At 42.6% G+C, this 15586-nt stretch overlaps 1 protein-coding gene across 3 annotated transcripts in view; it reads right to left on the reverse strand.

Moving 5' to 3' along the window:
- Positions 1 to 15314, reverse strand: part of LOC129352321 (myoferlin-like) — a 35860-nt gene extending 20546 nt beyond the window's left edge. Inside the window, exons 1-19 of one of the 3 annotated variants that reach the window (XM_055021259.1) lie at positions 14792 to 15314; positions 14095 to 14150; positions 13847 to 13938; positions 7712 to 7820; positions 7534 to 7627; positions 7284 to 7447; positions 5522 to 5650; positions 5354 to 5416; positions 5230 to 5280; positions 5107 to 5137; positions 3059 to 3174; positions 2838 to 2964; positions 2657 to 2760; positions 2051 to 2119; positions 1915 to 1958; positions 1214 to 1296; positions 1061 to 1099; positions 483 to 604; positions 289 to 402 (exon numbers count right to left, since the gene is read on the reverse strand). In XM_055021259.1, the coding sequence (XP_054877234.1) occupies positions 289 to 402; positions 483 to 604; positions 1061 to 1099; positions 1214 to 1296; positions 1915 to 1958; positions 2051 to 2119; positions 2657 to 2760; positions 2838 to 2964; positions 3059 to 3174; positions 5107 to 5137; positions 5230 to 5280; positions 5354 to 5416; positions 5522 to 5650; positions 7284 to 7447; positions 7534 to 7627; positions 7712 to 7820; positions 13847 to 13938; positions 14095 to 14150; positions 14792 to 14879 (1695 nt within the window). In that variant the 5' untranslated portion in view covers positions 14880 to 15314. Of the gene's footprint in view, positions 1 to 288; positions 403 to 482; positions 605 to 1060; positions 1100 to 1213; positions 1297 to 1914; positions 1959 to 2050; positions 2120 to 2656; positions 2761 to 2837; positions 2965 to 3058; positions 3175 to 5106; positions 5138 to 5229; positions 5281 to 5353; positions 5417 to 5521; positions 5651 to 7283; positions 7451 to 7533; positions 7628 to 7711; positions 7821 to 13846; positions 13939 to 14094; positions 14151 to 14791 lie in introns of all 3 variants that reach the window. The other 2 variants (XM_055021258.1, XM_055021260.1) reach the window with 2 other exon arrangements.
- Between the last annotated feature and the right edge of the window lie 272 nt (positions 15315 to 15586).

A 15586-nucleotide genomic window follows, 5' to 3' on the forward strand; every position in this document is an offset into this window, starting at 1 on the left:
CATTCAGGTGTTTGCTAATTGATGCTGGCTAGTCTGAAGTAGCTGAGTGAGGAAGGGCTTGTCTGTGAGGTGGAAGCTCGGGAGCTGGGTGGGGCTAGGTCCACCCAATTGTTTTGCACAGGTGAATGGTTGCCATGGAGATTAAACAATTTCTCAAAGATGCAAGAAAGAATCGAGGCAACACTCCAGCTCTGTTTTTGATGAGGGAATAACGTTATAACACGATGTAAAGCTCAAAAAAGTCAATTTTACATGATATAGTCCCTCTGAGATGAACAGCTGCAGTACCTGAACCACAAGGATGTCATCACTGTGGATACTATCAACTGCTTTGTCTGCTTTCCCCTCCAGCTTCGTGGAGAGCTCCACCAGTATCCTTCCCCTGTACGCCACTCCTTCTCCCTATAGGGAGTCCAAATGATCAGGAACTCAAGATTATCGTACAAAAGAAAGAGAAGGCTAAAAGAAAATGGTGCCAGTACCTCGCCAAGGTTCAGAGCCTCGTAGGGGTCCGGGAGGCCCGTGAACTCTCTGGGACTGCCGTACAGGTTGATGTAGCAGGGTCCAAACACGGGCAGGAAACCCACCTGAGACTCTGAGTCAGCTGGAGAGATGGCAGCAGAGTTCATCTCTGGACAAACTTACATGAGCAAAGTTCTACTTGTTAGTAGATCATGCTGGGGAAGCAGGCAGGAACAAACTGAAGTGAAGGGGGCTATAGTCTATTAAATGACTTATTCACAACTGACCATAAAATCTATTGTCTTAAATAAAAACAAGTTTTGTTTTATTCCATATGCAAAAGGGTGGGGAAGTACAAGCCTTGGCTTCAGCCTATTCCTTCCTTGATAAACTATTGATTTGTTACATAGTGTTTTATTTTGCCTCCTTTTTTAGGAACATTGTAAATTTAACAAAATAAATCTCATCCAAGTCTGAATCGGTTAGTGGGAAAGTGTAGCTTAGTGAGAGCTTCATACCGGCCCATGGCTAATCGCAAGCGCTAGCATGCTCAATGCATTACATTGCATGCAACACAGAACAAAAAGCACAGGTGAACCTTCAAACGATGGCATTTCCCCCTTATCTGCATGTTCCTCTATTCCAAAAGAAAAAAAAAAGAACAATTTAAAAGTTCTGCTACTTGGATTAGAAAACTTCTCCTCCAGTTTTTGCACTTTTCAGACATTGGGCTGAAACAGAAGTCCTGTACCTTCCATCTCTCCACCAGAGGAGGCTATCTTGGTCAGGTTCAGGTATGTGGTGCCAACAGCATCATTTCCTGTCAGCCGATCCCTGCAGCCAAACATCAGGTAAAGACATGTCAATCTTCCCTACATTTTTTAAAACAACACAGTAAAGTGAGTTATTATGGTTTCATCACTAAGACGACAAAATGAATTTTTATTTTTTTTTTGTTGCTTTGGGTCTGGAAGTTTTCTGCATGGTGTCAAATTACACCGAGATTTAAATATGTTAACACCATTTCTCTAACTTTTTCCTCTCAAGCTCATTTCCCTCTGGCCTTCCTGAACCTGAGTTATGTGAACATTTTTTTGGGTTTTTTTTCAGATACTGTGATGAAAATTAGCTCAGCGCAGCCAACAGAACATGTTATTGAGGGAAAAGGGAAGGGCCACCGCAGTCTGAGTCAGTGCCCTGCATTATTCTCAAGTGGTTGTTGCTGGGCCATCTACACACACACACACACACACACACACACACACACACACACACACCACACACACACACACACACACCACACACACACACACACACACACAGAGAGAGAGAGAGAGACAGAATGTCGCTGACCACATTGCAGAAACATGGAGGCACATTTTGCCAGCTGTATTTCACTCCACCAAACAATACACAGCTGCAGCCTGGATGCTTTGAAACAGAAGAACTCACCAGTCGTACACTGTGAGCTTGATGCGCTCACACATGGACGGGAACTGCAGCAAAGACAAAAAAAAAAAAAAAAAGAAATCATTCCCACTAAACTTTTCCAAACCTGATCATCTTTAACAGGATCAGGACTTCCTACTTTGACTTGAAGGTTCAAAACTTGGTTCCACTCCGGGTTCGCGTTCTTCTCAATGATCTGAGTGCACAACTGGACACAGAAAAACGCCGCTATTAGTGTTTTGTCTCAGCAGTTAACATTTATGCTTTCTTTTTAAAGGACTTTGACTGGAACTGGGCATAAATAATAATATGTTGTGATAGACACGTGATGAATACCAATAGACAATATGTCCAATGTAATATTCAATATGAAAATATTCACTGAAATCTGAGCCAGAACCGCACAGCATTCTGGGAGATGTAGGCAAAGGAAAGGCTTTTGCTGCTGAATCTTTCATGGCTAGCTAAGCTAGCTAGGTGGGATCAAGTAGCTCACTCTTTGGTTACCTAGCGACAACATGTTGAGTAACTTGCGCAGCAGCAGTTTAAGGTTTTGCCACCATTCCTCATAACTGCTTAAAGATAATAAACAATTTTGAGGGAAAACTGGAAAAAACAGGAAAAGTTTGCTTGTACTTCAAATACTTCAAACCAAAATCTAATCAATTATTAATATGGATGGATGAACAATTTCAGCTAAATCGTTCATCCCTAACTGGCTAACACAACTGGACTGAGTTGAAACCTTTTTGCCAGCAAACCGCGCCTCCAGGAAAGGATCCACCAGGTTCTTCTTGTTTTCCTCTCCTCCAAAGATTCCTTTCAACGTCTGGACAAATGCATCGTCCACTGAAAACCAGAAAGCAACACGTTATTTGTTTTATCAGACAGAGATTCGTAATCTGATTGATTTCATCTCGTCTCACTCTGGGGAACGTCCTCAGCCCTGAACACCTTTAGGGACAGCGTGGCCCACCGCAGGGTGACTCCTGCTGGCAGCAGCAGGTTGCTCTCTATGTCATCCTGGTCGTCATTAGACTCCCTCTTCTCCACCTGCAGTTAGAACAGAATTCAAAAATAATAAATGGAAAACGGGAGCAAATTCTTTATTAAAATTGGGGCGCGGGTAGAATCAGTGACCACATACCGGAGGTTCGTCTCCCGTCCCCACAACAAACAGGCTGACTTTGAGGTAGCCTTTAGCCCCAGAGCTGGAGTCATCTGGGTCATTCAACAGGAGCCACTTCCTCATCACACAATGGGCTGCAGAATGACCACACATATAATCAGGACGCGACATTCACGCATTCCCCGGCCCCTCGGCTACAAGCAGAGAAAGATTCAAGCGTTCCTCTGCGGTTTTCAGTTCGTACGAACACGATTTCACAGTCGCTTCCATTCCAGCACAAACGTGCTGTGTTGGATTGAAATCTGGTGACTGCTGAGGCCGTTGGGGGACAGTAAATTCATTGTCAAGTTCAGAAAACCAGTGGACTCATTTGAGATTTGTCACATGGCGTGTTATCCTGCTGGATGACGGGATGGACATCAGCAGCAGAAACATGTTTAACAGTCGCTGAAAGGACCCAAAATGTGCAGGATGGATCCATGCTTTTATGCTTAGGGTAATGTTGCGTCTGAAGCTAAAGGCAGTGTTTTGGTCAGTGCTGCTGCCTGTTTCCTGTCTCTCTGTCAGAAGTGACCCCCAGTGTCAACGTCTGCTAGTGCAGGCCATTTGTTTCAACGTCATGTTTTGTTCAGAAACTCTGCAGTCATTCCTTTACTGTTTTCCAGGTATTATTTTAAATTAGTCATTCTCCTCTGATAAGGATTTTCATCTTCACAATTTTTCTCCCCACTGAATATTTTCTCCTTGTTGGACCAATCTGTAAAGCTAACAGGGTTTTGATTTAAAATTTCAGAAACTCCCAGCCTACTTCTCCGTGTCCACCATGTTGAACATGAACAGCTACAGTGTGTATCTGATGAGTGTGCATCATAGTGATGGACATTTTTGGCTGTTTCAGTAACCCACAGCTTATACTTTGTTAGAGATTTGCTTAGTCGTCTGAGTTTACAGATTAACAAATATGTAAAGACAGAGTTAACACAATGAATGACACTTTGCTCCAAGTCAAATGTATTTCTAGACACGGGAAGAGGTGCCTGAACACAGCAGCAACCTGTTTTCACTAGAACCTTGTAGTTTAGGAGCCGATGTTTGCCTGTCGTTTTTTCCAACCGTTGCTCATTCAGAGTATAGAAGGCAAATACTGCAGAGTCTTTTTGTTGTTTGTACTTTTGGCCTCGTTTTGGATTTATAAATATGCCGTCGCATGTGTTAGCCATTCAATTACATGTGCTTCTGGATGCCTTAGTCTGGGATTGATATTGTTTACATCTGGACCAAAACAGGAGCTTTTCTGTGCCGTGTATAGTGAATTCACCCATATTTATTATTGTGAAGAGTTCAGAGATTATGTCTGAAGAAGAAAGGTTGGGTGTACCTTCTTTGAGTTTTTCACATTTGTGCTTTGAGTTTTGCAGAAAACAATTTCAAAATAAGTGTGAAGTTCAGACTGTAGAGGTTCAGAACCTGGAGTTCTATTGGAATTCCAACTGAAAACCTGGAATTTCTGCAGCTGTTGCAGCTAAATAACATGTGATCACGAGGGCTTCGGACTGCGCTGACCCAACTTTTACCAGGCAACAATTAGTTTCTCTCTCTGAGAACGACTTCAGCATTTTCATAAGAAACAACAGGATTAAGAAACATATTGTCTTATGATAGAAAGTAGGGTAACACTTTATTTGACAGAGTGTCCATAGGAATGACATGACGCTGTCATAAACATGAAGGAGTCTTTATGAATGATATCATGAAGTGTTACTTGGTAAATAATGACACTGTTAATGTAAAGCTGTTTTAAAAGATGCATTGAGAGCCCATTAAAAGTGCCAACTTTGCATTAAATGTGTCATTATTTACCGAATGACATTTCATGACAACGGTCAGTGACATTCATAAAGACTCCTTCATGCTCATGTCAGTCTTATGGACACTCTGTCAAATAAAGTGTTATGGAAAGCTGTTTCGAAAAATCCTCTGAAATTCCCTTCAGAAATGACAAAAAAAGAACAAAACTCTCAATACAACATGCATTGAAAAATACTGAATGGGCTGTGTGAACGTACCTGGTTCATCATAAATATAACCAACGTCCAGCTGTGAGAAAAAAAACAAGGAGAGGTCTGCTTGGGACATAAACACTTATTATAAAAATTACTACGTATGAGTGGTCGCCACTTAATACTTACCATGAATTCACCCATTAGGCTGTCTGCCCTCAGTGAATATGAATTATACACCTATAAATAAAACACTACAATCAGGTTTTATGCTGGAGCAGAAAACCACAACATTTCCATGAGCTGCACCAACCCTGAAGCTGATGTTCTGTTCAAACAAATCCGACGGCAGCATGTGAACGTTGTAGAAGAAGATCTGCAAGAAGCCAACAACCAATCACACGAGGATCCACGAGAGCCGGAGCAGAACAGCGAGGAGGAACACTTAAGCTCGTGTCGTCAACAGAGAAAAAGACGAAACCTCGTCAAAGAACGGGTTGTTTCCCTTCTTGATCCTCGTCCGGTGGGTTTGTCCGCACACATGAACCTTCACCACAGGCTTGATGTTGTTTCCGGACAGCTGACGGGCTTCCATGACCCGAACACGGATCTGGAAGACAGAGTGGATCTGTTCATGAGTGGACTGCATGTAAAAGAACAATGGGATTAGAGGGAAAAAATGGAACAACATAGTCATGTCACCATGTAAGTTCATCACCTGACTATTCAAGAGTATCACAAAACATTTTCATCTCATTTGAGCAGAACTTGTTTAGTCATGGCTGGAAAAAAAAAAAAAAAAAAAGCTGCTTTGTGGAGCAGAATTCTTCAGATGTTTCTCCTTGTAGGGTAAAAGTCGAGGTTCTGGGAGAAAGAATTCAGACTTTTTTCAAACAGAAAAAACTTTTTTTCTGTTTGATTAAATTTGTTGACCCAGGCTGGGTAATCAGGAAACCAGAAACTATTTTCAGAATTTAGAAAATGTGCTTTATCTGAAGAATTTAGGTTTATATTATTCATACGGATGATAAATGTGTGAAGAAAAAAAACACCTTTGAATTGAATTCCTCTGTTAAATGGAGGAGAATAATCACAAAAAAAGAAACAAAAAGTCAATGTTAAATTGAAGGAGATTTATACTGCTGCTGTGAAAAAAGATGCTAATCTTTATTTTCTGTTTTTCTAGTTTATCAGAGCCACTAATTGGTTTGTTTCCATGGAGCATAAACACATCGTTTCTGACTGCTGAGCTGGACAAAAACCCAGATTCGTCTTTCCACCAGACACAGAGAGCAGTCCTGTCAGGACAGCTCTCTGGGATAAATCGTCCCAGAAGTTATTGCGAAAAACGATAATATTGTTGTCCCAAGACCATTTTCAGGTAGTATAATATCAGTGGCATATTAATGCAAGAAACATTATTAAAGATGAGCAAAGTTTAAATCTAGCAAACATTTAACACTAGAAGTGAAAGACATTTTAAATATCCAGGATGAAAAATAAATAAGTAAAAAAACCAGAAATAACAAATATAATAAATTATGAAATCTCTAAATAAAACTAAATAGTTGAGACCATAATAAAGACTTTTGTTGGCAGAATGACACACAAACAATCCTGTAAATGGAAGTCATGGAGCTGGCTTTAATTTATCAGGTTTATCATTGATTCATTGCTTCTTGTAACAGATTTAATGATGAGCAGGACGGCTATGAAGCTAAACCTCCAAACTCACATCGACAGATTCCTGAAAATCTTCACATCAAGTTTCCAGAACTACTGCTGGACACACCGACAATATGCTTTAGTGTGATACTTAAAATGATTTGGCTACAAATATTCAAGGTGGTGTTTTTGGGTGAAGCAGGTCACACATCCACTGTTCAGTACAGTGGAGGACCTGTGATGCTGTGGGCCTTCAGAGCAATGGCCTCATGAGTTGTTTGGATGAACCAGATGAACCCACTGGGTTGGAATACAACCAGCTCTTCATCTGACCGTTCAGCAGGATCATCATCCATGCATGCAGATAAATAAGTGATGCAGAAATGATCCACCAATGACTTTAAAAACTATTATTTCTTAATTAATCTAAGTTAAAATGTTTGATTTTTTACATTTTTCGGTAAGGAATTATTCTACTGCAATACAATTAGACGATTTGAAGAAGCAAATTCATTTCAATTCTGAAGTCATCAAAAATTATTACCAAAATGCCCATAAATAAAAACTACTGAACTGACCTGGAAGTCCTGGGGCTTATTGGCGAGTCGGTGTCGCCTCTGCGCCCGGTTCAGCCTCTGACGAAGAGCCCCAGCCTGGCTGGAGGATGACGGGGCTCCAGCTGGGCCACTCGGGGCCCCGTCGGGAACAGCCTCATCCCCCTCCTCATCCCCACCTCCTCCTCCTGCTAAACACAGAGAGGAGCCGAGATTCAGTAAACTAAATCCAGTCGGCCAAAGTTTTGCAGCAATGCTTCACTATGAAACAGACCAGCGTCCACTGCAGCATTTCCATCTTGGGGGTCGTTGGGGTTCGGCACGGCATTGGCTGGAGGGTCGTAGGTGACCACCAGGTCTATCGTAGCCTGCAGGGAAACCAGAACCTGCTCAGCTCTGTTTCATTCGACTTGCTTATCATGTTTACGTTACTTTTACAAGACGACACTCACTCCAATGCCCTGCCCGTTGTCATTGACCAGAGGAACATTTTTGCACGGCAGAGATCTCGATTTTCCAGAGGCAAGGTCTCGTAGAGAAACCTTAGTGGACCCAAGGAATCTACAAATCAAAAACAGCAAACAGAATTGTTTCCACGTCGTAAGGTAAAAGTCAGCGTGCCACTTTTGCTGATTTTATAACATCCATTCTCCTGACCGTCTTGGCTGCGAGTCGGTCAGGATGTCTTCGGTGACAGGGACAGTGGATGCAGTGATGTGTGCTCAGCTGAGGTCACATTCACAGAAAGAGCCCAGAGAGGGAAACACCCAGAGCTAACAAGCCCCGCCCTCACAGACAAACAAAACTCACCAGACCAGAGGACTATCATTTCACTCTTCAATCTGTCTGCTTGGGTTTCTGCACACTGCTGCTGTCCAAACAGCTGAGAGCTACCAGAGTGAGTCACTTTGAGGCTGCAGCGTTGGTACCTGATCATACGCAGAGCTGTGTGAAGAGCAGGACTGGTGCAGTGGTTCCACTCATTCATGGATTCTCACATTTTGTCGGTTCATGTGCAGCCGCCCTGCTGCTTAATGCTCTAAATAAGACTTAAAACTGAGAAGCTCTTTATCTTTTACAGCTGCAATATCAACTTTAATATATATATACACACACACTGATGATTGTGATGAATTTCTGTTTCCACCCTGTCGCTCAGCCAAAACCTGCATAGCTTAATTTGCTCAGTTTATGCTTTAATGAAAAATAGTTTTGCTTTGTACAAAGCAGAAAAGTCAAAACACAGAACTGACAAAGAGCTGAAAGTCGACTTTGAGAGAAAAAGCATCTCAACCAGTTCTCTGTGGGTGGAATGTAATCTACTGAGCCATGTCCAGAACAAACTATCAAAGTGTGTGTATAAATCATACTGCATCATGTTTGGTCAGGCTGAGTAACTCTAAACTTTGGCTGGACTCCCAATAGGAGGAACGTCTGGAGTCCACAGTAGAAATGACAACAGCAGGTTCCTAAGAAACAACAATCTAACCTAAACTAGGAAACATCCTAGTTTAGCTTAGATTTTATATCAAATAAAAGACTAAGGAGGACAAGAAGAAAATGACATGCTTGATTGGGTAGGACATATTGCAACATGACATCACAGATGCAAGATCCCGCCCTCTGGTGGAGGGAATAAAGCTGCTCATCGTCCACGACTACCACTGATTCTAGAGGTCAACCCGCTAAATCTTAAATGTACGCCTGATATATGAAAGAAAAGGGGAGATCACCACTACTAATTGACAACTACATAAAGTCAGGAAAATGTTTGAATTAAAAGCAAATAAGAGTGGAGAGGGCAGTAGGTCAGTTATGCTAGGTTGACCTTAGCTTTCTGTAGACGTACCCTAAAGGTCAAAGGTCTACAGTGATGGCTGCAAAGGTTGTTCTGTATGATTATTCCAAAGTCAGCGGAACTGCTTTTGTTTAGAAAACAAAAAAGAATTTAAAAAAAAGTTTCACTTTTGTAAACTTTGAAGGGGGTCCTCACACTGGGAAGAAAAATGCCGTACTCAGAAATCCCTTTAAAATTGAATCGTGTCAAGAGGGTTTTATAAAGGAGGAGCTTCAGGAAGATAAAGTCTTGCATTTCTCTGTCACCAATTTCCCCTTCAGAGAAAAAACCTGCATCATCAAATGGAGCACCAGTTCTGGATTCTGACTGAGTTCCTGCTGCCGGTTTAGCTTTCAGCTAAAAGAGTTCACTTATTAAGAGATCAAGTTGTACATTAAGCCTGTATCCACCCATGATTAACAAACACCAGCATTGAGACCAGGGCACAATATTACAATTTCCTTCTAGACAGAGATCGGCTTATAGAGAACATGAGAAATATAAACTTCCTTTGTAAATATCCAGTGGCTAAATCAGGCTATGAGTCTTTAGTTGAGCTGTGGTGAGTCAGAGATAAATATGAGCAGGATATAATCCTTTGTATCACTTAATGGCTGAAGGTAAACAGTTCTTCCTGTATCAACAAGCTGAATTATTGGTATTCAGTTGACAGCAGAGCCACTTATCCTTGTGATCAAAACAAAACATTCATTTGGCTTCTTGTTCTCAGCAGAAATGAGAATCACTTTAAAACACCTCCAGTGTGTTTAGCTTTGGTTTAATTGAGTACAGACCAGATTCCAATTAACTAATGTCCATTTACTCTCTAAAACCTCTAATCATGTACCGTAGTTAGGAATGAGTTAGATATTAGATTCCCAAGTCCAAGACGAAGGATCACTTCCTCAGTGAGGAAAGCAGCAGAGGTGGCAGGCTGCAGCAGCAGCAGTCTGCAGCAGCAGCAGGCCAGGCTGCAGCAGCAGGAGGCCAGGCTGCAGCAGCGGCAGCAGGCCAGGCTGCAGCAGCAGCAGTAGGCCAGGCTGCAGCAGCAGCAGCAGCAGCAGCAGGCCAGGCAGCAGCAGCAGCAGGCTGCAGCAGCAGCAGCAGCAGCAGGCTGCAGCAGCAGCAGCAGGCCAGGCTGCAGCAGCAGGAGGCCAGGCTGCAGCAGCGGCAGCAGGCCAGGCTGCAGCAGCAGCAGTAGGCCAGGCTGCAGCAGCAGCAGCAGGCCAGGCTGCAGCAGCAGCAGCAGGCCAGGCTGCAGCAGCAGCAGCAGGCCAGGCTGCAGCAGCAGCAGTAGGCCAGGCTGCAGCAGCAGCAGCAGGCCAGGCTGCAGCAGCAGCAGTCTGAACACATGCAGTCTTTTTAATGGTGAAATGTCAGAACAGAAGAACTTCAGACATCCTTCAAATCCTGCCTGCTGCCCTTCTACACACACCCCACTCCCACATTAGTCTGCCCCTGTTGTGACATCCCTATGTGGGACAGAATAGCTCACTAATACATCTATTACACTCGTCCCCTTTTTTCCAAGGAACAGAGTCTCTTTGGCGTCGCTAGGTAACAAATTACAATATGAACTTGTGAAGGTCATTTCCAGAGGTAACTTTGCCTTGAGGTGCTTTTGAACAGCTTGTTTCATCTAGAAGCCAAGACTGTCTGTGATTATGATAAAAGTGCATGACTTCTGTTTGCATAAAACCAGCTTCTATGGATGAGTTACAACTTGCCACATTCTCCCAGTGAGGTCACTATGGGTGTAGTGAGGTTCTTTTGCAATCCAAAAAAACTGAAGATTTGAATCCAGCTTGGAGTTTGAGGGGTTACCTCAAGTTGCCAAACAATCTGTGCATTAATGAGTGCAACTGGTTGAATAATGCTCTAATTAGATGATGCGACTGGAAAAGTTCAATTCCAGTTTTTTCAGTAGATGATCTCTGTCCAGAAGTTCAACTTCAGTTTTCCTCAGTGACAGGCTTTCAGTCACAAACCATTTTGCTGCTTCTTTCCAGCGATGAACCATAGAAAGCATAGTATCCTCTTTCTGTTCTGCTGCATGCAGTTCAGAGGTTACTGTAAACATCAGCCTCCACTTGTTTCCATTTCTCTGTTCTCTTTCCAACTTGCTGCAAGCAAATATGTCTGGTCACCAGTGGAGACACACAGTCAACAATGTGCTGTGTGTGACAGTGAAATCATCCTTTACATGGAGGCTCTATCACTTTGCCTAGTTTTTATAAGTGGCAGTCAGAGTGATCTTCAATGGAAAATTCATACTGGCATGGTTCTTTAACCCAAGGAGCCAGTTGTGTTCAGGATTTTTGAAATAAAAGAGTCAGGTTGGACTTGTGTGGCCTACACAACGGTTCTGCCCAGAAGGAAGTGAAGGTATTCTTGTACATTTGACAATAGCCAGCAGCCCTGTTTTGCTTCTGCTATTAGATTTTTAGTCGCACACACTTGATGACAAGGAAAGACCACAGCTCTCTCAGCTGCCTCCATCACCTCCAGACCAGAAAAAGAAGGAAAACCTGGGAAGAGCTAAAAGCCTGAGGGGACAACCCTGAAATAATTCATGTCCTGTTATGGATTCTGTCTTTTCCTCCATCTGTTTCAGCCTCTATCATCTGCTTACACGCACACACTGCAGCTCACATAACCATGTTTATGCGACACTGCCATCAGTCACATAAACAGACTGAAACTGATTAGACTAACTTTTAGGGAGGATACAGAAAAGAATAAAAAGCTAAACTCGCTACAATCTTTGCCTCATTTGATTTGATCCATATGGTGATCTAAGTGTGGCCCTGCGCTGGACGGTGAATGGAACTCTATCTGTTCTATTTCTATGACATGCATGTAAGGCTTGTAACATTTGATCATTTTTCAGCATTACAGCCCGTTTGTATAAAACTAAATCTCATTATTTCTCAAGGTAACTCACACTGAGGGGTTCTTAAAAAGAAAAGATTGAGAAAATGAGGGCTTTGACCTTGAACAGAAGAGAAGTTAGAGAAATATCAGTGAAAATGACAGGATTAATGTAGCAAAGCAGTTAGGTTTCAGAAAATAGTCCCAGCATGAGGAAAGAGACAACTTCCTGATGACTTCCTGTACAGGTCAGCGTGTCAGAGCTTTATTTATTCGGTTTCCCCATCTTACAGACACTTCCACAATTATTCCTGAGGTGGACCCTAACCATGGTCGGGTGTGTTTGCCATCTGAAAAACTGGAAAAAAGAGACCTGCTGCAGACCCCTGACTTACAGGATGAGAAGAGTGTTGGTTTCAGCTTTATAAGATCGGTTTTGACAAGATATCTGCTTTAACACTGAATATTCTTCTGATCTGCTAATGCGACTACAGTTGCAGCATTCTTGAAGCCACCACAAAAACAATCTGGGTTGTCCATTTTCATGCCAATGCTCAGATCCCAATGGGATAATTAAAGGAATTCCATTCTCATGTTTAAAACACTCAGGATCCAGAGCTCAGATCTTTCCTACAAAGACATGCTAACAATTACACGTAACACTGCACCACAAAAAAAAAAAAAAGGTTATCAAGACCAACCTGTTGCCATGATAACAGGAAATAACCCATTAGTAGCTGGAAAACTATGTTAGAGAGAGCACAGCTCCCCACTGCCAGCACTGTTTAAATCTTCTGGGAGTGTGTCAGGCAGGACAGCAGAGTGGAAAACTGAGCTCATGCTCTGGAAACGCACCTCCCTCCGTATGACTGCCCAGGCACAAGGGAAACTTTTACTCAGCAAAGCACATGCACAGAAACTTTGAATACAGCTTTACATATTTTATATTGTTATCGGGGCCCGCGGACGGATTGTGAAGGTGCAGGATAAAAACCACTCCAGGAGGAGATAATGTTGATCTTCCTTTAATGGAGATAACAGAACAGGAACACAGCCGGGTGGTTTATGTGCTCTAACGCCGATGCAAACAAACTTTACACGTCCACACCAGAGTCAGCGAGCATCAACACAAAACAAAGTTCCCTCGACAAAACCCTCCCCCTGGAACACACAACCCCTGCATGCAGAGTTCAGCTAACGAAATAAATGCACAGTAACGCACTTCCTCAGATCAGCCTAGCAAGTACGGGAAATAATACTGGCATGAGGGGAAACACACAAGCACTACAATATTTGTAAAAACAATTCACCAACTCTGCGAGGTTCTTTCAATATCAGACGAGGCTTTGTCGCCGTAACTAGTGATGGTCAACAAGGATGGAAACATTCTCTTGTGGTTGGCACAGATTGGGACCACATGTTTCTTTAATTAAAAGGCAACATCCAGTTTACGGTCGTAGTAGTTCACAGTGGTCGAGTTTCTTTCCTGCTTCAAAATTCCTGATGTTTGCAGCAGGAATTTTCAGCGTTCTGTAGACAAATCCTACTCTGAGACAGAAAACTAACAGGGAGCCATTGTTACTCAATCAAGATCTGTCATCCCACACGGTCCAGCAAGTCTCAGCCTGGCGAGGTGGGTGTGATCGGGTGGAAACAGCCAGGCAGTAACTCCATTCTCTGAAATTTTCAATCTTTCCTTGAATAATATACAATAGTCTCATTAATGTGCTGTGGAGAGGATGAAAGGTTTCATAGAAACTCAGATTGTACAACGGCAACTTTAAGGTTTCATCAAAGGAAAGACTAGATGCCGACTACCTCATTACCAAAATCCCTGTGTTGAGTAAAACCAACAGCCTTCAGACTGAATTTAACTCACTTATCTTTCCCAATCGTCTCGTAGTCTTTCACAACCACGTCTAGCTGGGAGCCGGAGTCCAGCGGAACGCCTTTTAGATCAAACTCCAGCACCTGAGGAACACGAAGAGTAAATACTGCTATACTGGGACAATCTCATGATGATAGCAAACTATTGATTGGTGCTGCTTTACAGTGAGGGGTCACTCTGATGGGGTCACAGTAAGGATGTGCTGAGTTGGAGGAATGATGAGTGTTTCTGCAGATTACCTCATTCCAGACAGGGTTCACTTCATTGCTGATCGATTTGGTTTTCTTCTTCTCATCTGGAAGAGAAACGCTTCATGAAAACAGGAAGGTTGTCATCGTTGACAGATGATGATGATGAATTTGGGAGGAGTACCTGAACCCAGGAAGCATCCTGCAACACTTATTGATTTAGAATTATCAGGATTTTAAACTTTGGATCAAACAAATGTTTCTGCTCCAGTTACAGTCATTTTATAGCTTTTCCATAATTTCCAACTCATCTCTCTTTGTCATCACAATCGCGTGTGTACTTGTGTGTGTGTGTGTGTGTGTGTGTGTGTGTGTGTGTGTGTGTGTGTGTGTGTGTGTGTGTGTGTGTGCGTGTGTGTGTGTGTGTGCGTGTGTGTGTGTGTGTGTGTGCGTGTGTGTGTGTGTGTGTTCCAGTGGATTCCGGATCAGCCACTCCCCAGCAAAAACTTTTTAAGTTTTTGTATGAAACAACATAGGATGCTGTTCAGATCAAATTAGCCACATATATATATCTTCTATTTGGCATAAATGAAATGTGTAAATATAGCATCTAAAATTGTACATCAATAATGATCAAGTGTTAAATAGATAGTTGTATTTCTTTCTTTAAATTGCACCTAACGTTTTAGAAAAACTAAATATTGGCTTGCAAATCAGTCTGGACCTGGAACCTGGAAGTGAGTCGTACCTTTGAAAGTCACAGAAGTAATTGGGTCAGGACTGCCGAGCTTCTTCTTGGGGAGACCCGCGGCAGACTCCACTATGACCCGCAGCATGGCAGCAAACAGGTAAGACCAAAAAAATAAATAAATAAAAATGAGAGTGAGAAAGAAAAGTAAAAGGTGGCAGAAAAGGGAAAAGCTCTACAGGAAGTCCAGTTTCGGCATCCTCATTGCTCCATCACCGAGAAGAACACGAATGAAACTATGACAGGCTGGAGCAGAGAGAGGCCGGAGGGGGGAGAGGCGGATCATGAGAATCTAATTATCCAGACAACACGAGCTGCTGCCAGCGGGGGGTCCGAGGAGAAACTGCGTGTCCGAGGAAACCGCCTCTTTAAATATCTTAATTCACTCAAACGTCGTTGTTATTGTTGTTAAATCCAAAACCACGCAAAAATGAACAAACTCACTGGCTCACTTAAATGTCTTGTGATTTGGCTCCATCTAGCGGTCAAATTGGAAAACGCGAAACTAGAAAAAACAGACCAAAAAAAGCTTGTAACTTTAGAACTGCTGATCGATAACAGCAGAGAGAGTCATGATTTAGACATCACCTCAGGGATTTCAGATTTTAATTAAATAGATGTTTATTGTTCCAGGTCACTGAGCTGCTGTTCATGCCTGAGCGAACTGCAACTGAGCTGCTGTTTAATTTGGGGTTTTGGAAGAGGCCAGAAAAACTCACCAGACACATCATCATCATAATCATCATCATCAGCAGCAGCTGGGGCAAACATGACTAATGATGCTCTATTCTAACC

Source organism: Poeciliopsis prolifica, unplaced genomic scaffold, assembly GCF_027474105.1.
Source record: "Poeciliopsis prolifica strain line A6 unplaced genomic scaffold, Auburn_PproV2 SCAFFOLD074, whole genome shotgun sequence".
Classification (NCBI taxonomy): Eukaryota; Metazoa; Chordata; class Actinopteri; order Cyprinodontiformes; family Poeciliidae; genus Poeciliopsis; species Poeciliopsis prolifica.